The sequence below is a fragment of the Lissotriton vulgaris genome, unplaced genomic scaffold (assembly GCF_964263255.1).
Source record: "Lissotriton vulgaris unplaced genomic scaffold, aLisVul1.2 SCAFFOLD_3936, whole genome shotgun sequence".
NCBI lineage: Eukaryota > Metazoa > Chordata > Amphibia > Caudata > Salamandridae > Lissotriton > Lissotriton vulgaris.
Genome location: NW_028248076.1, coordinates 153,345 through 174,799, shown reverse-complemented (window position 1 = coordinate 174,799; position 21,455 = coordinate 153,345). Strand labels below are relative to the sequence as shown.

Sequence of the window (21,455 nt, the reverse complement as noted above, 5' to 3'; positions counted from 1 at the left end):
TATATATATATATTAATGATGACAGGCGATAAGAGTCACATTGCGAGGCTAGCTTGTCAGGTTTAAGCAATGTAACTTTGACAGCCTCCTGTAATGAAGGCGGGAGCAAGCCCACCGCCATGGAATCCTAGTATATATCTTGGAAACTGAGAGGCTGGATCGAGCGTTGTTAAGCCGTCAAGACCAGGCACACTACAATCACCTGAGCGATTTCCTCCACCGTTATGGGTGAGTCTAGGTATTTAGGATGGGCGCCGCCTAGTCATAATAGTTGTACAGTATCTAGCTATGCCTTGAGCTTCTTGAAAATGACTATGTGGGTGGCAGTGTATAATTGAGAATGAAAAGAGGATATAATATTCAGGAGTTCAGGTGGGGAGGAGTTAATTTGGGCATCTGCATTACGGACCTCTGAAAGATAAGTGGAGGCATGTGGTTTGTGAAGAAGCCTTGCTAACATTTTCCAGTGTCCTCCCTCACCATATTGTCGAGCTTGGGCCTCTTTGCCAAGATACTGTGTGTTAGGAGTCACTTCTTCTTGATACTCTGTCATTTTGTCACAGATATTGGCCAATACGAAGGCATCCTGGGCATGAGAAAGATCTGATTCTACGGCGCTAATGTCAGCCTCAAGTCTGGAGAGTGACCTACGTATAGCTTTGAGGATGCCATGTTGGTTAGCAATGTAGGCACATCATATGGCCAACTTAAACACCTCCCATAATACGGAGGGGGACTGCATAGAGCCTGTGTTCTGCTCAAAGTATTGAATGATGGTCATCTGTATTTTCTCCGGTGGCAGGTGCCAAGTGAATGCTTGAGGTAGAGTTTAAGGAACCTGCAAGATGTGTTTAACCGGTGCATGATCAGAAGGAGGTTGTTGCAGGCGAGTTATTGATCTGGTCCAGGTCTGCGCATCCTTGGAGATCAACCAAAAGTCAATCATTGGCCATGTGTTGTGATGTGAGAAGAAGCATGTTCCTTTGCGAGCATCCCTATGCATGAGACACGAAATATCTTGCAAGTGATTGTTAGAGATCAGTGTTTGCAGAGTTTTGGCCATCTGAGGATGGGGGCGTCTGGAGATTCAGGAATTATCTATCAAATCCTCTATAGGACCTTAAAGTCTCACCTCCCCCAAACAGTAGAGTCCGGTGGCCAAAGTCTGATATTAGTTTTCACACCTAAGTGAAAAACTCCAGATTGTCAGTGTTAGGGCATACAGTGCAGTTAGGAACACTGGGTATTTATGTAGTGAGCCTACTAATATGAGGTAACATCTTTTTTTGTTGCTCATGCAATGGGTGGTCTGCCATGGAAGCCCCTTTTTTAGTAATATCGTGCCTTCCCTGGCATAGTTGGAATATGTTGAGGAGTTTGTTTCCCCCATCCATGTGCATTAAGCTGAGGGGTGGGGATCCTGGCCAGGTGAGTCTCTTCTAAGAAACAAAGGTAAGAGAATTTGGTCTGAATGTTTTATTCAAGCATTTGGATGGTTCCAATACAGTTCACACAGTTACCTAATGGGTAACTCCAAGGTCAGCCAAGATTTGTAGCCCATTCTTGGCTTTTCTAATTCTTACATGTGATTTGTGAAGGGATTTTCGTCAGTCCCTTTAAACATTTACTTTGCAAAGATTTACTCTCAGAGTAGAACCCAGCAGGCCAACCAGCCTTGGCCACAATGAAGTAGACCTTCACAACCGCACCTGTCCTTGACATTCAGAGATTGACCTGTCATGCATTTTTTGGATATGACTCTACAGGTGAGATTAACAAACATTTTTCACTGAGGTTACATCACAAACATGTTTTCTGTTTTACTAGATGTAAAAGAAAGCAGTGCAATGCTTTACATTACAGTGGCTTTTCATGGATGGTACATGGACACAAACACTTTTTGCTAACAAGGGTTTCTACATCACAATATTTTTGTATCACAAAATTGTCTGATAATTAAACTTGATATTTTGTCCAAATATTGAACTTGGGTGGGTTAGTGTCCATAAAATGCAGAAGAGTGTGGCAGTTTATCATTCATAGGGTGCCATGCATTTTGGAGAGTAGAATTTTTAAAGTGATGTTCTGGAGGGAAGATTATTGACCAAAGTTTGCAATTCTGGGTAGCAGATGGAAGTAGAGCATAGTGTTTAAGTGTCAAAAGGATGACATGCAATAATGCTTATTGTGTTGTCTTTGGTCATTTTGGAGAACTATACATCCACCTTCCCCTCACCACTAGTGACTTCTTCTACAAAGCATCACAGGGTGAGCAACACGTGAGCTGGAAGATGAATGGTAGGGACAGAGAAGGAATACTCCTGTTGGAATGCAGATAGCACACGCTTCATGTTGGATTGCTTATAGAGTCTGTTCAAGGCCAGGGTGCATGCTTTACTATACCGTCTATTTCACCTAGTCAGTGGGCAATAGGCATGGATCAGTTTATTTTTGAATGCTTAACCCCAAAGATCACAATCCAATGCTGTAACGCAAGGTAGAATTCTGCAGTACTCCCAAATGCAGACGTTATAATCATGTTCAAATGATGACTCAGCAGAATGCATGAAGATGATGTAATTTCATAATGATCAGCATGAGACTTGCAGGGAAACAACTGACTGGATCCAGTTTTGTACTTCCTTATGACATCAGTCCTCTGTACAAAACGGGAAAATACATGTGAACCACACAAACTGAATCTCTAGTACTCTAACTAATCTTACTTGGATCTTAAAATTCCAGGAAGTATTGAAGAGAGAACTGAAAAGCAGGTGCCAGAACTCCATCCCCAACCCCCGCCCCCGGCGGCCGCCTCGACCCTTCGGGGTGGGACTGGTGGGGACCTACCCCTCCGCCATCTGACGCGCTCTTGTGAGGGGTCCCTCGGTGGAGAGTGACTGTCCGTACAAGGCTGAGCCGGCCCATCCTCTCAGGAGGTCGGAGCCGCATGCTGCTCACCCGAGCACCCAGCCAACTGCTCCTGCCAAGAAAAAAGGGGGGAAGTCCAGCATGCCGGGGAAAACTCGCCACCCCCTTAACCCCAGCCCCTCTGTGTGCCTCTCCCCCATGCCGTGGAATGCCCCCGCCTCACTGGTCACCCCCCAGCCTCCTCCGTCCCCCCATTCCTCCCCACCCCCAACCGCACCTCCCACCCTCCACCTGCGCCCACCTCCCGCACACCTCACTCCCCCTCACACCCCCGCCCCAGCTCCTGGACGCCCCACCCTCCCTGAATTAACCGCCCACGAACAACTCCCACCACCCCCGCTCCCCACGCCCCGCCACCTCCCATTCCCCACCCCCATCCGCCTGCGCCCTCCGCGGAGACAGCGGTCTGCTGGGCCCTACCACGCCCTCCTCCCCACCCGACGACGACCCCAGTCCAACTCGCTCTCCCCCCCACACCCGCCCCCCTCCAAATCCGACTCCTCAATCAATAACGGTGACCCCTCCCTCCCCATCTGTCCCCCACTGACATCCCCCCTTCCCTCCCTGATCCACCCCATGGGCCCCCCAGCCCCCCTTCCCTCCCATCCCCCGGCCCAACCTCTGTGTCCACCCTGCCAGCCAGCACCCCGTGCCCGCTCCCCTCCCCAGTATTTGCCCCTGGCTGCCACCCCATGCCGCCCCCACAGTATGTGCCTCCTCTCTTCCCTCTCCCACCTCCCCCGCAACATCCTCAACCCCAGCCACACTTGTCGCACCCTTCTGACCCCCGCCCCCCACGAAGACCAGAGTCGTCCGTTTTGCGCCCTTGCACCTATTTCCCTTCGCCCTCCCCCCGCCATCACTGCCGCTCCCCCTCGCTGCCTGCCACCTCTTGCTCTCCCGCCCCACCTCCCCGCACCCGCCTCACACCTCTGGCGAGACCTCGGTGCTCGCAGCATGCGAGCACTGCCGCCGCGGCGCCATTAGCTGCGCGCCGCTGGGGCCTTACCCAGACTTCCTGACGCACCAGGTCCATGTGGCCTGCTTTATCCAGGAGGCGCAAGGCCTCCCGCACTCAAGGAACAGCCAGTGCGTCCCCGCCATGATGCAGCTCCAACCAGCCTCCCGGTAAGCTTCGGTACCTGTCAGGTCTCACGGCGGGGTCTAGACGCGAACCCTGCCTTGAGACGCTATACTGTACCTAAAAACTACATTTCCCATGTTTCCAGGGTCCACGCGCGCGACGCCCGTGGTGATGACATCACACGCGCAGAGCACATTACCGGTGAAGGAACAGAAGCGCCCGCCGTTGATTCTGGTAGTGTTGCGGTAAGACTCTGAGAGTTACCAGCGTATCCTTTTTGGTGTTTGTACTTTGAGCCGGCTGGTGAGTAATTTAGAAGCGTTCCGCTTCGGTCGGGGGTGGCATCGTTCGGCGCTTCCCATTCCTGTGGAGTCCTCGGCTGAGGCTCTTGTTTTCGAACTTCCGTGTGGGGGATGCCGTTTACATTGCGGCTTCTTCAGTGTTTGCAGTTTGTGAGGATTTTCGTTTGAGCACATGTATACCGTGAACTGATAACCTATGCTCTGGTGAATAACTGGCTGCCTGACGCTCATTGCAATTGTTCTTTACACTCGGATCCACCTTGTTTATATCCTCTTCAAAGGGGAAAATCGGAATTACCTGTATTGTGACTCTGTATTCCTAAGTGCTTATTTAACTTTGGGAATATTAGCCATCTGAAGACGTGAGTAGTCTTGCTTGGCTTCTGTGTATTACTCGCTTCAGGATCCAGGACTATTGGTGTACTCCTTGAGTGCATTATCGAGTGGATGTCTGGTGATGTAACCGGGCAATACAAATCCTGGGTATATGACAACAATTGTCCTCCTTTCTTTACTTTTTTTGCAACAGGGGCTTATGAGCTTCGCATGGCAGGCTATCTTCCATACTGACCCCTGTTGAAGCCATATCAGACATTTATGTTGGTATGTACTTTATACTGTTGTGTTTAGTGTACTAATCATTACTGAGGGAAGAAACTGACCATAGGGTTCTTGTGTTTTAGATTTATCATCAAGTCCATCTTTTCTGATTGCCAGGCAAAGCCATCCAATTATTCCTTTCCAGGTATACCGCATTCACTTCACACTAGGGTGGGGATACAGGTTACTGATAAGTGAATTGTATACTAGTCTGTGCTTGTCTCATGGTGCCTTGTTCTCGTTTCAGCTTCCCTTCCCAGCTGCTCCCTTCCTTCCCTTCCTGATTATCCCTCGCTCGATCATTCCTGTGTGTCTGTTCACATTCAGACCCAGGGGCTGTCGAGAGGTGGACCCCATAGAGCATCGTGAGATCCTGAGGACCGTTGGACCTGACAGAATCAACGGCCCAAGAAATTCAGTCCTCCCGATCTCACGATACAATGTCCACTATGGATGATATTTTGGCAGCACTGGCGCTGGTCCAAACAGAGTAGCAAGCATCTAGGACAGAGACTGCTGCATTGCAGGCTCAAGTGGATGGGCGGAGTCGTAACCCTCTCAGTGCTGGTACTCAGCAGGCCTCTTCTGTCGTAGTGGAAGTTCCCGCCCCAATCCCATTGGCCCCTCCAGAACGTTTCCATGGGGATAGCGGTAAAGTGCAGGTGTTTCTTACACAGGTGTTATTACATTTTTCCTGCAAGCCCAAAGTATTTAATACCAATCACGCCAGGGTAGCTTTTCTCATCTCGTACCTAGCAGGAGAGGCTGCACAATGGGCAGTACCATTAGTGAAAAGAGATGATCCTTTGTTAAGGGATTGGGAGGCCTTTCGGGCTGATTTTGAGAAGACTTTCAATCGCAGGTCAGCTACACTAACAGCAGACAGGGAGTTACTAGGTCTGAAACAGGGTAATAGAGATCTGATAACCTACCTCAACGATTTTAGAAGGCTTATCGCGGAAACGGATTGGCCTGAAGAAAAAAGGCATGCCATTTTCTATAACGGCCTCACAGAGGAAATGAAGGATGTACTTGCTCAGATTGATCCTCAGCCCAGTACCTGTGAAGACATGATCAGCCTAGTCCTGAGACTAGATCATCGCCTGAGTGATCGTAAGGGTGACAACCGAAGAAAGGACCGGATAACCCCAAGATATGAGAATCCCAGAGGGCCGGAGGGGGCAAGCCAATCCAAACCCGAACCCATGGAAATAGGAGCCGTGAGGTCTCCGTTAACTACGGAAGAAAGGGAGTATAGACGAAAGAAAGGCTTGTGTCTATATTGTGGCCGGAAGGGGCACTTCATTCGGGAATGCCCTAACAGGAACAAAACAAGAACAGATTACAAGAAGGTGTCTGTGGTGGCATCTGAACAAGAGTCGGGAAACGAGAAAGCTTGAAGGTGGAGGAAGGGATTCCTTCAAGTACATTCATCATCCCTTCATTGGACGGAGTGGAGAGACGAGAAGGTCTACATTTTTTTGTGGATGTTAGGCTGGAAGTACAAAAGAAAACACTAACGATAAGAGCTATGTTGGATTCGGGAGGAACCGGGTGTTTTATGGATCATGCCAAAGCCATCGGGTTAGGACTTGCTCTAGTAGAAAAAGAGATTCCCGAAGCAGTGTATGCCGTGGATGGCAGAAAGTTGGATTCAGGTCCCATCCGACTGCAAACCAGGGAGCTTGGTATGACAATGGTTGCTGAACATCAGGAAAGATTGTATTTTAATATCATTCATGCACCCCAGTACGGAATGATTCTGGGTCTTCCATGGTTGCGTAGACACAACCCTACCATAGATTGGGAAAATCAAACCTTACACTTCACGTCGGATTACTGTCAACAGAACTGTTACCCTGTGAAATCAGGACCTGCGTCTGGTTTAGCTAGTATACATCACATAGCTACAGCGGCTGAACAGGATGTAGAACTTCCATTTGAGTATCCACACATTACCACCACACCGGTCTTACGACTGTCAAATTGATCTGATTCCAGGTGCTAAGATCCCAGCGGGGAGAGTGTATGCGCTTACTGAACCGGAAACCATACATCTCCGTGAATACTTAGACAAGCTCTTGAAGATCGGTTTTATCAGAGAATCCAAATCCCCAGCAGCCTCCCCGTTGTTCTTCATCCCGAAAGCTAATGGAGAACTCCGCGCTTGTGCAGACTATAGGGCTCTGAACGCCATTACAGTCAAGAATAAATATCCCCTTCCCCTCATCAACGTGTTGTTGGAACAAGTTAAAAATGCAGTTGTTTTTACGCGACTGGATCTCAAGGGGGCGTATCACCTGGTTCGGATGCGTTCAGGCGATGAATGGAAGACGGCCATCAAGACCCGTTTTGGACTTTACGAGTACCTGGTGATGCCCTTCGGGCTCTGTAATGCGCCAGCCGCCTTCCAGTTCTTCCTAGATGATGTACTCAAGAACTATCTAGATCGTTTCGTTGTTGTTTACATTGACGACATCCTGATCTATTCCAACAGCACAGAACACCATGTGGAACATGTGAAGGCTGTATTGAGAACATTACTGGAACACCATCTCTACTGCAAACTCAGCAAGTGTGAGTTTAACACTACATCGGTGGAGTTCTTAGGGGTGGTGCTCACACCCCATGGTCAGGAAATGTCTGAAAGAAAGATTCTAGCAGTAAAGAACTGGCCCATACCCAAGTCTGTCAGGGACATTCAATGTTTCATCGGGTTCGCGAACTTTTATCGCCGGTTCATTGAAAACTTCTCAGCAATGGCCTCCCCAATGACACGGTTATTAAGGAAGAAGGTGCCCTTTGAATGGACGGATGAGGCTCAGAAAGGTTTCAATGACCTAAAGAAGGCTTTTGTTTCTGCTCCAGTGCTGGTGCACGCTGATCCCAGTAAACCTTTTATCGTAGAAGCGGATGCTTCTGATTCTGCGGTAGGAGCAGTATTGTCCCAACGTCACTCGGATACTGGCCAGTTACATCCTGTAGCGTACCTCTCTCGCACCCTGAATTCGGCGGAGCAGAATTACGTAATTGCTGAAAAGGAGTTGTTGGCAATAAGAACCGCTTTTCTGGAATGGAGACATCACTTAATGGGAGCAAGACATGTAGTAACTGTGTTTACCGACCACCCCTGTTCCTGAAGTACAGGAAAGACTACAGATCATTCGTAAGACATGGCAGCATGTCAAGAGTCAGTTACGACAGTCCAAGGCGAGGTACAAGGCCTATGTGGACAAGCACAGACAAGCAGGGCCAGTATACAAGGTGGGTGATTACGTCTGGTTGTCCACCAAAAACATACGCTTTAAGCGTTATAGTGTGTTCAACCCTAAATATATAGGCCCGTACAAGATTATCAAGCTAATCAATCCTGTGGTGGTTAAGTTGGCTCTGCCATCTTCCTTGCGCATTCATCCTGCCTTTCACGTGTCTTTGGTGAAACCCACGCGAATGCACAGAAAACTGGTTCCTGCTGAGGTCGTCGTGGATAACGAAGAAGACTATGAGGTGAGAGGAATTGTGGACTCTAAGATATACCGCACCAGATTGTGGTATTTGGTGGCATGGAAGGGTTATGGTAATGAAGAAAATTCTTGGGAACCTGCATCCAATGTCCATGCACCCAAGTTTGTGAGGATGTTCCATCAACGCTTCCCGACCAAACCATGCCTCTGTCAGTGTTCTTCGGGAGAGGGATGTACTGTCAGGTCTCACGGCGGGGTCTAGACGCGAACCCTGCCTTGAGACGCTATACTGTACCTAAAAACTACATTTCCCATGTTTCCAGGGTCCACGCGCGCGACGCCCGTGGTGATGACATCACACGCGCAGAGCACATTACCGGTGAAGGAACAGAAGCGCCCGCCGTTGATTCTGGTAGTGTTGCGGTAAGACTCTGAGAGTTACCAGCGTATCCTTTTTGGTGTTTGTACTTTGAGCCGGCTGGTGAGTAATTTAGAAGCGTTCCGCTTCGGTCGGGGGTGGCGTCGTTCGGCGCTTCCCATTCCTGTGGAGTCCTCGGCTGAGGCTCTTGTTTTCGAACTTCCGTGTGGGGGATGCCGTTTACATTGTGGCTTCTTCAGTGTTTGCAGTTTGTGAGGATTTTCGTTTGAGCACATGTATACCGTGAACTGACAACCTATGCTCTGGTGAATAACTGGCTGCCTGACGCTCATTGCAATTGTTCTTTACACTCGGATCCACCTTGTTTATATCCTCTTCAAAGGGGAAAATCGGAATTACCTGTATTGTGACTCTGTATTCCTAAGTGCTTATTTAACTTTGGGAATATTAGCCATCTGAAGACATGAGTAGTCTTGCTTGGCTTCTGTGTATTACTCGCTTCAGGATCCAGGACTATTGGTGTACTCCTTGAGTGCATTATCGAGTGGATGTCTGGTGATGTAACCGGGCAATACAAATCCTGGGTATATGACAATAACAATTGTCCTCCTTTCTTTACTTTTTTTGCAACAGGGGCTTATGAGCTTCGCCTGGCAGGCTATCTTCCATACTGACCCCTGTTGAAGCCATATCAGACATTTATGTTGGTATGTACTTTATACTGTTGTGTTTAGTGTACTAATCATTACTGAGGGAAGAAACTGACCATAGGGTTCTTGTGTTTTAGATTTATCATCAAGTCCATCTTTTCTGATTGCCAGGCAAAGCCATCCAATTATTCCTTTCCAGGTATACCGCATTCACTTCACACTAGGGTGGGGATACAGGTTACTGATAAGTGAATTGTATACTAGTCTGTGCTTGTCTCATGGTGCCTTGTTCTCGTTTCAGCTTCCCTTCCCAGCTGCTCCCTTCCTTCCCTTCCTGATTATCCCTCGCTCGATCCTTCCTGTGTGTCTGTTCACATTCAGACCCAGGGGCTGTCGAGAGGTGGACCCCATAGAGCATCGTGAGATCCTGAGGACCGTTGGACCTGACAGTACCACAGCGATCCGCTCGCCGTAATGCCGACAATACTCGTGCAATCCAACCTGCCTCACAAGCCCCAATAGGCCTCCCAAAACGCTCACTACAAAAACTACAAAAACTACAAAAACGCTCCTGCCTATCCTCTGGCTGCCGTGTCACTGTCCCTAAAATGGTGGACAGTGACCTGACATGGTTGCCTAAATACCTCACCCAGCCCAAGAAGCCCAAACCCAGCCCAAGGGGAGCCCAATGCCGCTCAACTAGCCCAACCAGCCCAAACCAGCCTCGCTCCTGTCTCCTGGTCACTACCCCCCTCCCTCCCGGGGCCCCAAAACACCCCGGGGTGGCAAGCCTCCCTCCGGTCGGCCGCCCCCCGCAAAGCCCCAATCGTCATAGTGTGAAACTGTACATGATAATGAATGGCATGTCAGAGTTGGGGGTGATTTTTGGGTGATGCTGCACCACCTTAATTTGAGAAGGGGTGCAATCTAAAAGAAAGAAACACACATGTGAGATGCAGGAACTGAATCAGGAGCGCACCATTTATTTCAAGAGACAAGTTTAAACAATAAATGTCAAGAAACACATAATTATTCAATAATAAAGCTATGCAGTTTTAGCAAAGACCAAGTGTCAGGGACACATTTGAAATAAAGAGAAAAACTATGCAATCTAGGAAGTTTTAGAATCACTGCAATGCAGAGAAGAGAGAATTACAAAACACAATAATAACAATTCACTACAACCTTAATCAAGTATACTAAATAAAACCAAATGGTTAACCGGAACACACAAGCACGTTGTAACCCAAGAGTTTCATGGACTGGGTGCAGCTCTTTTATACTCTTTCAATGGGGAACTATTGACCACAGAATTAAAACATGATGCACTTTGGTCACTTATTGGAAATATTAAGAAGGCAGAAGTTACAAAAGTTTATCGAAAAGTCAATCAATGTTTGACCGTACAAAGAAGTGTGGCTCAATGATTAGAGTGGCAGACCCCTATGCAGAGGTCTAGCCCGGGACCAGGGTTCAATTCCCCGCCTCGGCGGGTCTTGGGCTCAAAATTCCACGGACCTGATAATTCTCGCCTCGGTGCCAATTCCAATCATGGAGTCCCACTCTGCAACTCTGGGCAATAGCTTGCTTAATCTCCTCAACGGCCCCCACAACGCTAAGGATGCCTGGCCTCCACCTTGGGGGTGCCCAGGAGTGGAAGCCTCACAGGGAAAGCCAGGATGGGTTCCACAGTGGTATTCGTACAAGCGCCTTGAGACCCTTGCGGGTGAGTAGTGCGCTATACAAGTATCAATTTACATTTGCAACAGTATGAAATTGAACATTTATCGAAAATGATTTGCGTCAGTTCTCAGAAACTTTTAAATAGGCAGAAGATTGCAAAGGGTTAGAGGTCTTTTCTCATGCCATGTTGCTTGTCATAATTTCTTAAAGCTAGCAGAAAAACAGCAAATATGAAGAAATTGAAATATCACAGTTGGCCGCTACCCGAAAATTACCCCATTGTGTTCTTCTTAACTAAGGATGTTCCCTATTTTTTGGTATTGCTATATCATCGTGAGAAGTGCACATTGAGGTTGGCAGTGGGAGTGGGGACTCAGTGACTTGTTTATGAGAAAGACAGTGAGCTTAGGCTCATGTCCTTCGCAGGAGAGATGTCTTCTGATTTTATCTGGGATGCATAGGGCCTACTGTCTTGAGTAAATGCTTCAGACAGCACACATGGTCAATTGAATGAATTGGAGTTTTATATTGACTGATAGACTTTCATGCATTAGATATGGGGCAGGAATGGCCTAAGGCATTATATGGTAAATCTAGACCCTGCTTCAAGAGGGGCAGGTGTTCAAGTGACTGGCGATTTCCAGGTGCAACCGGGTACAGACAGGCTTGCCTTTGATATGTTAATGGTTATGAGTCTGGTACTGCACTGGAACCTGCTGACCAGGCCCTAGTACATGTGCTCTCTCCCCAAAACTGCAGTGTGTAAATTGGCAATCCAAATGACAAGGCATTTACCCCCTTATTTGTCCCTAGTATATGGTTCCAGTGGTACCCAGGGCATGGTTTGTAAAGGAATACCCATGGCTTGCAGCACTGATTGTGCCACCCTGAGTGACCAAAATAAACTACTGACAGCAGGCTTGCCATTGGGGAGTGTAGGAGCAGTGCCAACTGCTCAAACTGAACTTTGCCCTTACCATCTATGTGAAAAATCAATGCACCATTTTTTTTATATGCCAGACACCCCTAAGGTAGAACTACTAAAGTCCAGGAGGCAGGTTGCAATATATTAATGGTGTGGACATGTAAGTGCAAGATTATATGACTATAGTGCCCTTTATCATTACAGGGCACAATAAGTGATAAACAGTCAATATGGTAACATGGACTAGGACCCGGGAAAATCCGAGGTTGGCAGCTCCATTATGATGCCACCTAAATATGTTGTGTATCAAACAATGTTCCTTCTCACCTCTGACTTGAATATCAGGCCATTAGAAATGTGGCATGCACTTAGGTGGATACCTTGGGTTCCCCATCTGGTTGCCCCTGCTTTCATTAGCTCTGGCTGACAGCCCTCATTTGCTGCCACCAAGACAGGATTCTGGCCTCCTGCCAGCAAGAGTGAAGACTTCCAAGAGTCTGGAAAAAAGGCCGGGACAGGAAGGAGGTCACACCTCCTCCCCTTGGCTGGCTAGTAAAGGAGCGTGTCAATACAGTGAGCTTCAAAGTCTACGCTGCCTCTGATGTGCATCTAAACTGCCTTCCTACAGAAGGAACAGCCACCCCCTAATCCAGGCACATTTGTACTGTGTCAGGTGGGAAAATTAAATAATCACGAGGCGTACACACACAGAAGGCTAGCCACTCCTACAGGGTGGGCTACCTGGTCTGTACAGCCAAGGAAGACAACTACAAATTTTACAAGTGGTAGAAATAGTGTGTTCTCAGTAGAAAAGGTGGCCAACACAACCGGCTTTGGTCACCTCAGGGGTGCATTAGTGACTAGGGCCGGTACCCCATTGGCCACTTGTACCTACACCACCAATGTCCCTTCATCTAGGATTTAAGGTCTACCCCTGACACGAGAACCTCAGTTCAGAACATCTTGCATCTAAGAAGACAAAAGAAGAGACCCATGTCTTCAACAAAAGGACTTCCACCAAGGCAAAAGAGGGATAATGTGTCCCTGTGACAACACTCTTGGAACTGGCCGATTGAGTCTCGTCCTAGGCTATCTCTCAGCTCCCCCAAACAGAGGGACTTCTGTGGAAGCTTGAAGCACCCTCAGGCTCCCCTGGACTAGTGCCACTATTCCCCTGCAAACTGCAGGCAAAACATCTCTCCCGATCCCAAGAATTGCTAGCGTCAGGCTGTCTGAGGATCCAGATGGTCTACTGCATTTTGGGAACTGTAGTCCTGCCTACTACAAAGTTACAGTCAGCTACGGTGTTTCCAGGGACCACCAGACAGTGAAGTAACTATCTGCTCCAGTTACCGCTGCCAAGGTCTGTTATTTGCCAGCCTGGCAACTGGCCTTTTCATTCAACACTGCACCTAGAGTGAAATCCATCTGTCATTCTTCCAACATCAGCAGCAGTCCCAAAGTTGTGTTTTTGCATCTTCTACCTCTACAGCACCATTTCAGCTGTAAAAGCAGAGCTCCCGCGGCTTCCGTTGATCTCCAGGGACAACCAGGACAACTCTGTACCCGGGCTCCACTGGCCATGTAAAATTGAACTGACTATTATGCCTTGGTCCTGGGACCTGCATCACCTTTAACTTGCAAGAGACCCACGCAATTTGACCTGTAAGTGACCAATTGTAATTAGTGTTTCTTCCCACTGACGGCAATTAAAAACGTTCACTGTATTATTTTGTACTGATTTCATATTACTTTGAAAATGCTAACTTCACTTATATGTGTGCTATTTTGTTCACTTTGTTGTCTAGATTAGGATACAAATCTGCTTTATTTTCATAAATTGGTGTAATATTTCCTTTGAGTCATATCAATGACTTGTCATCCATGATATAACTCTGAAACGCTTAACACATTTCTCTGCTCATTGCCACACTACCAGGACTGAGCTAAGGATTTATTACTGTAAATCCAAGGACCAAATGGTGGGGTTTGTGTTAGTATTACATGGTGAAACCTAACCTGCATCATAACATAATACTCCACCATCCTACACATATCAAAAAATATTACATAAGTCAAGCAATAGAGAACACAAACGAGTCACAGTTTCACCACAATTTTATAGCCACAAAAAGGAGCACATTAAACAAGGGCACACACAGTTTAGTAAACTTACCCGTTACATTTCTTAACACCTTCACACCTCATAATCCCAGCTTTCAGCATTGTATGAAATTTCAATGGGATGGGGCACCCTTCCGGATTCATTTAGATTCAGTCACCATTATTTCTCAGCTATTTCTAGTCAGGCCGTCTCAAGATAAAAACAACTGAATACCATTCCCTGCCCACATGATCACTCTGTATGAAACGAGACCTGGCCACTCGAGTCCCCTAGTATCTGTGTAACCAGCTGTCAAGGTTGGTTATATTGATGTTGGTCAAATGTAAGCAAAGTCAGGGAATGGGGCAACTAGGATGCCATGTCATAGTCAATCAAAGCTCAGAGCATTGACGTGTGATCAATAACGAGACCCATGGCAAGTCACACACAGTAAAAGTCAGAACCATGATTAAATCCTCAAGGTTATTGTGTCAAGAAACCTACTTCAAAACGTCTTATACTATGGCGTGTGGCCATTCTGATTATAAATCGCCTTCTTATTACAGTATGCCATATTGCTAAGTCTCCTAGAAAAGTCTGATAACTCAGCAGTTTTGATGTTATCCAGTAACGTAGGATGTCTATGTATTTTAACTACAGCAAATTAGGTGGAGAACGCCTACTAAGATGGGATGAAAGGGTCAGGAAATTAGAGGTTTAATGCAGGAACACCCTTTTTGCACATTAACTTCAACCTTGGTTTTAGTGTGTGAAGTTGTCTCTCAGCACTTCCTGGAAAAAAAGTAATCTGTACAGAGATGGTTCACATTAAACCCAATGCTGCACTGTGAAGTGAAGCTTTTGAATGTGGAAATGTGACCATTGCTTTATTTTCAAAGGAAAATTGTGATTTTGTTTATCAGTCATTAGTTTGAAGCCTGTGTGGTACAGTATTTTATTTTTGGCAATTCAGGTATGATTCCGAGCAGGTTATTTAGTAAGCTTAGTTGGAGTAGCACACAGAGCTGTCATGTGACTGTAGGAGGAAGGTAAGCAGCCAAAGTCTATATAATTAGAGCAGCTCTGTTTGCACACATTCACATTCAGATTGAGCTGAGTTTCAACCACATCCCTCATCATGAAGCTATTTCTTGTCCTTCTTTTTCTGGTGCTTGGCTGCAGACTTGGTGAGTTGCATGTTGTTACCTTCTATACATAAGTTTCATTAAAGGGCATCGTTTTCATAGGTTGGTAAAGGAAGTATCCATTTTCTGCTAGAAAAAACTCCCTCACCGGTGAACGGTGCATTGCTGATGTAGGGCCTTACTCTATCTATTTAACATCTCTCTGCAATTAAATCAGTAGTTAGGGACCAGAGATTACAGTGCAGAAGGGAGGACATGCCCCTCTGTTTCCAACACTAACTACCAACAGTGTAGTAGGCATGCCATTCCACTATACCACACTCCAGTTTACACCACTCCACTGAACACCATCCTACGCCCTACTCCTCATGAGGCACCAGGGGTAGGTTTAGTGCTGAAGAAAATAATATACATCAGATTTAACAACAAATCACAGGAGATCAAAAATCCCTGTGTTCTTTGCCGAAGAAATTCTGGTTCTTGCCTTCGCTGCACATTCCTGCATGAATGTGAACTACATATTTGTTATTTTTCTGAACTGTGTTGTCATTTACAAGATGCTCTTGCAATTTGTTTTGCCTTCAATTTTTCCCAAAGTGAACTTTCTTCACATTTTTAGGTCTATACCTACATACCGCTTTAGCTGTCAAAGACCTACAATACAAAACACATAGAGTGGGCTTTGGTCGGACCCTTGCTCCTCCTTGGATGACGTTCTTGGCTGAGGAGATCACCCCTCCTTTTTTGCTGCCATTCCCTCCTATTCTTGTGCTTGTCCTGCTCTGGGAGCTGTTCTTTATGCCATGTGATTGGTTGAGTTGTTTCCTTTCACTGCTTTCATTTTTCCTATCCCTGGAGCACTTCCAGTTATTTTATTGTTTTACTAAATATTTTTCAACTTTGCCCAGTTTCGCTTTCTTTTTCTTTTTTATTATTTTTCTTTTATTTTAGTGAGGAACTATCTGCTGCACACTGCTTCTGTGCTGCTTGTTTTAAGACCAACTCTCTGTGAGTCATAAATTCCACAAATATCCCTATCAAGATGCCACCTTGAATGTGAATGCATACATGGTAGCCAACTCAGAGGAAGACTAGGCAAAGAGCAAAATAATACCAGCGTTTTTCTGTGTGTTCTCCCCTTTCTTTGTCTGCTAGAGCATGCTAGAGGCCTTGGATCAAAATCTCTCTTGCACCATTATAATTTACTACCATAACCTTGCCCCATGCAATCCAGAGTGAATGTCATGCATTGTGGTTTAACAGTGTATTCAATGGTTGCTCTTCTGTTCCTCCTCTGTTCTTCCCAGTCAGACTCTAAAGACTAATACTTCTAGGTTTAAGTATGCCTTCATTGTGTTGGTCTTCTGCTTCTTCACTGGCCTTGATAGATGTCCATATATGTTACTACACAAGGATTTAGTATCAGTGGCTTTAATGATACTACTCCTCTATTGGACCTACAATATTCTCTTGGTCTTCTCTGGTAGCTTGGTAAACAAATACATTAATAAACTCATTGTCTGTTTAAAAGAAGCTGTTAATGAGAACTCTATACACCATGATTGGCCCTACTAACTCACAATAGTAGTGCTTGCTACTTGTAATACTGCCCTCTCGAACGATCAATCAATCTGGATTTATAAAGCAAAGCATATCTGATTTGTTATCAATGTTGAAGAACTTAATATACTTTCTGCAATATGCAATAACCTTCCCTATGTCTGTGTCCTTTTTTTTCCTTTGTTTCATAGAATCTGTTGACACCCTGACACAGGTAAAAAGGAAATGACAGATAAACTACTGCTATATACTGTTTGCTTTATGAAGTGTTCTCTGAACGTTCATATCGGAAGTTGTTTCCAAAAGAGCTGCATTGGATGATCTATCTGCAATTTTAGAAGAAACAGAACCAGATATGGCTACATTAAGGCCCCCATCTCTGCCTTTAGAAATAGTTGATCTTTGCTCTTAACACATGTTCATTGCGATTTCGGGGAATAGAATGGAAGACACATAATGAAGAGCAAGTAAACAAGGAGGGAAGTGAAATGACAAAAATCATCACATCATTTGCATAATGCAACTGAGTATTTATTAGGAGTGTGTGAAATTTGTGTAATTGCCACTAGCCCAATTATGTGAAATGTCAAAAACAATTTCAGGTTGGTGGTATTTTGCGATTTCTTTGAAAAAGTGCACTTTTTGGCATTTTTCAAAGTGTGATGTGGGTCACATACATGCCCTTAGGGCATGTATGTGGGCCACATGTGCACACATGTCAATTTCAGGGGTGCAAAAGGGTGTCCTATTGACACCCTTACAACCCTGAAATTGCATTCTCAATTTGCTGTTCTCTAATTGAGAATTGCAAATTGAGAATATCTTCCCACTCATTCATTAACATGGGACTTCTAGCCCATAGAAATGAATGAGAAAGTATTGCTTATTTGCGAATCGCAATTTGCGATTCGTAAATAAGGAATAAGTGGGATTCGCAATAAAATTTGCTAATCCTACCTACATTTCGTTTTGCGATTCTATAATTGCGATTCCCTAAAAATCGCAATTTGAGAATCGCAAAATGAAAATTACCTACATATGCATCTTGATCATGAACCTGTGACCATGAGTTTGAGGTTGAACACACGCCCCTACAGTAGATGCATTAGTCCAGTAAGCCACCAGACGTGTGGTGCCACTTTGAACAAGAAACTGCACTCTGAATCTAGCCGCTCCTTCAATATCTATCCAACTTCATCAATTCCATTCCTGTTCATCTCTAACATTTTACAAAATTAATTTTACTTTTTTGTTTCCATTTCACACCACTTTGCTATTACTTTTCATATTCTTTCCCCCAGTTTTGCTTTTTTTAATGTAACTGCTATGCCCACAGTTATGGCAGAGGCACGAAGTGTTTTGGTGCATGTGAGGAGTGTTGTGCCAAGACCTGAACTAACTATGATGGGGTTATCTTGTACAATATTTTTGTGTCCGTACTTGTTTTTTTTTATGCAGCACCAACCTTCTGCTCATATTGGCAGCATGAGGCAGGGCTGGAGAGGGCAACACCAGCAAGCACACAGCGACTGGTAATGCATCCCTGGACAATGTTATCAGTAGGAATTCTCCTCCTGCTGGACCTCCTCAGAATTAAGGTGGTGGAACCAATAAATAAGTGATGCTTAAGTATTTTGTTGCAGGAAGCATTATATAGGGGTTAATTCGCTGCAGGAAGCTTTATATAGTGGTAAATCTAATATGGCACAATATATAAATAATTTATTTCACCACTGTCCTACAACAAATAAGCAAAATCGTTCCCCCAAAAGCTGCAGGTCCTGATGGCTTGCCAGGTGATTTGTTCTTGGCTGATCACAGAAACTGGGATCAATACATCTTACTACTAGCAAATGCCATAGCTGATGATACGCCAGTCCCAGTGTCTTGGAATAGCTCCAAAGTGGTCCCCATATATAAAAAGGGTATAAGGGATGACCCCGCCAACTACAGACCAATCAGTCTGATAGATTCCATGCAGAAGGTCTTTGGCCGGATGCTTCTGCACAGAATACAGATATGTACATGGAATGAGAAAATCCTTTCCCAGTATCAGGCCGGATTCAGATCAAAGACTGGGACAATGGACCAAGTATTCAAACTTCTCCTCATTTATTGGAAGATAGTTGTGCTGGGCAAGGGCAGTCTTTATCTTGCATTCATCGATATGAAGACTGCTTTTGACCTAGTACCTAGATCTAAACTGTGGACAACGCTTGGCAGGATGGGCATGCCCCCTTTCATCCTTAAATTACTTATTCAACTTCACAGGGGGAATGTTGCCCAGGTCAGGTGGGGGAGCAGGGACAAACAAACAACAGAGAGCATCCCTGTCAACAGAGGGGTTCGACAGGGATGCGTCCTGGCCACACCCCTGTTCTCCCTATATGTGAACAGGGTAGTCGACTTCCTCCTAGAGGAGCCTGCCGACTCACCCTCTTTGGGAGTTAACAAGATACCAACCCTGTTATTCGCAGACGATACCCTGCTAATATCCAAGCCCCAGTAGAGTTACAGTGTCTTATTAACAGAATTCAACTGTTCACCGACAACATGGGATTGGTCATAAACAGCTCCAAAACCAAATTTATGGCCTTTAAATTGCCACAGGTCATACAAAAGTGGCCAGTTGCTAGGTGGTGTCCCCCTTGAAAAGGTGGACACCTTTGACTATCTGGGCGTAAGATTTTCTGACAAGATGTCCTGAGGACCCCACATAGCAAAGATGTTGTTGGGACATAAAAAAAGTACTGAAGTAATTGGGAAAGAACATCGCCTTTCACATACTAGACCCGTAGCCCCAGCACTTTAAATCTACAACCTAAAATCAGCCAGTTCTGCCCTTTACAGAGCAGAAGTCTGGGGGTTCGACAAACTTGATGAGCTCTGCAGGAAAAAAATGTAATTCTGAAAAACTTGGTCATGGCATCCAAATATGTCCCCCTTGCCCCTCTATTGTTAGATATGGGCAGGTGGTCATTGGGTGACGTAACTAGGTTGCGCCCTGTACTCTTCTGGGCTCACATTAGGCAGACCCCTGAGCTCTCTTCCTATGCAGAAGCTATGCCTGAGATTTTTAGCCTAGACACTGGTGGGACAATAGGCTGGATTGTGAATATTAAAAGAACGCTGACAGCTATGGGGCTCCAGGGCTGCTGGGCAAGTCAGGAACCCCCGAGGAGAGAGGAACTCAAATGCCTATACTGGGAATGGATGGATCTTAGAGAGAACCGTAATCCCAATGTGGGCAAACTAACATTAGAATTCTACTCTCACAAGCAAACCAGATATTTTGAGACCTTCCTCGACACAATTAAAGTACCAAAAGATTAAACACTCTACATCCATTTTAGGCTCAGTACTCTCCCAGTCCATGAGGCAACAGTAAAGTTTGGCCCAAGCAAGGAGAAAAATTGCCCATGTTGCTAGTAAGTTTGAGCAAATTTCGCGGATCAGTGATCTGCAAATTCGCCCGAAATTGGCTCTAAAAAAACTACAGCTGCATAAAGTGCCAGAAGAGTTGTCTCCAGTGACCTTGTGTGTGTTACTATCCCATCGCGCCGAAGGGTGCAGGGTTCCCTTGAGGGAGCTGTCCATTCACAGTGGGTAAATGGTGGGAAGACGGTTTACACTGCTAGTGTGTGGGCGGGGTCAAACGGGTATACTTGTATGCGAGTTCATATGCCTCTTGTGTGTAAAAAAGGTCAGAGACCGATCAGAGCAGAAGATGAGGAGAAAGAAGCTCTTGGACATAGGAACTGCACAGGGATTGCGCTTGTGAAAGTGAAGGATGCAGAGGCCTCTATCCAGCATCACAGCTAATTTTCGTTGGTAGATATGGGGATAAAGCACACCTGCCCAGCCTCGACAAAGCTCACGATTGTTTTTGGGCTGATGAATGTGTTACTGAATTTGAGCTTCAACTCGGGCACCTGCTTTATTTATATCTGTAAGTGCTTCGTGTTGAGGTTTAATTTTTGTGACAGCAGCATTGTGTCAGAATGAACACCGCCCTTCATATTTATCCAAAAAGACGCCACCGTTTTGTGCAATACCTCTACTAAACTGGAGTACTTTCTACTGGCTAATCAGTAAGTGCTACCTCGTTGGGTAAATATATAGTGCTTTTCCTAAACTACAGCTGCGTAAAGTGCCAGAAGAGTTGTCTCCAGTGACCTTGTGTGTGTTACTTTGCCATTGTGCCAAAGGTGGCAGAGTTCCCTTGAGTGAGCTGTCCATTCATAGTGGGTAAATGGCGGGAAGACGGTGCACACTGCTAGTGTGTGGGCGGGGCCAAACGGGCGGGCTTCTATGCGAGTTCACATGCCTCTTGTGTGTAAAAAAGGTGAGAGACCGATCAGAGCAGCAGATGAGGAGAAAGAAGCTCCTGGACACAGGAACTGCAAGGGGATTGCGCTCGTGAAAGTGAAGAATGCACTTTGCTCCAGGCCCCTCACGGTCCCTGCCGGCTCCCTGCAACCTGCTGGAGATTTATTTTTTGAAAGAGAGAGCAGGTTTACTGATCTCTCTTTCAAAAACCAAAGCAGTTTGCTATGGTAGGGTGGGATATGCGAGGCTCCTGCCCTACCACAGCAAACATTAGTGTCCCGGGGGTAGGCACCCCGTGA

General features: G+C 45.9%; 1 protein-coding gene across 1 annotated transcript in view; it reads left to right on the top strand.

Moving 5' to 3' along the window:
• The first annotated feature begins 15,240 nt into the window (after positions 1 to 15,240).
• Positions 15,241 to 21,455, top strand: part of LOC147664940 (uncharacterized) — a 110,433-nt gene continuing 104,218 nt past the window's right edge. Inside the window, exons 1-2 of the mRNA XM_086949873.1 lie at positions 15,241 to 15,309; positions 17,019 to 17,041. Coding sequence (XP_086805999.1) covers positions 15,261 to 15,309; positions 17,019 to 17,041 — 72 coding nt within the window. The 5' untranslated portion in view covers positions 15,241 to 15,260. The remainder of the gene's footprint in view (positions 15,310 to 17,018; positions 17,042 to 21,455) is intronic.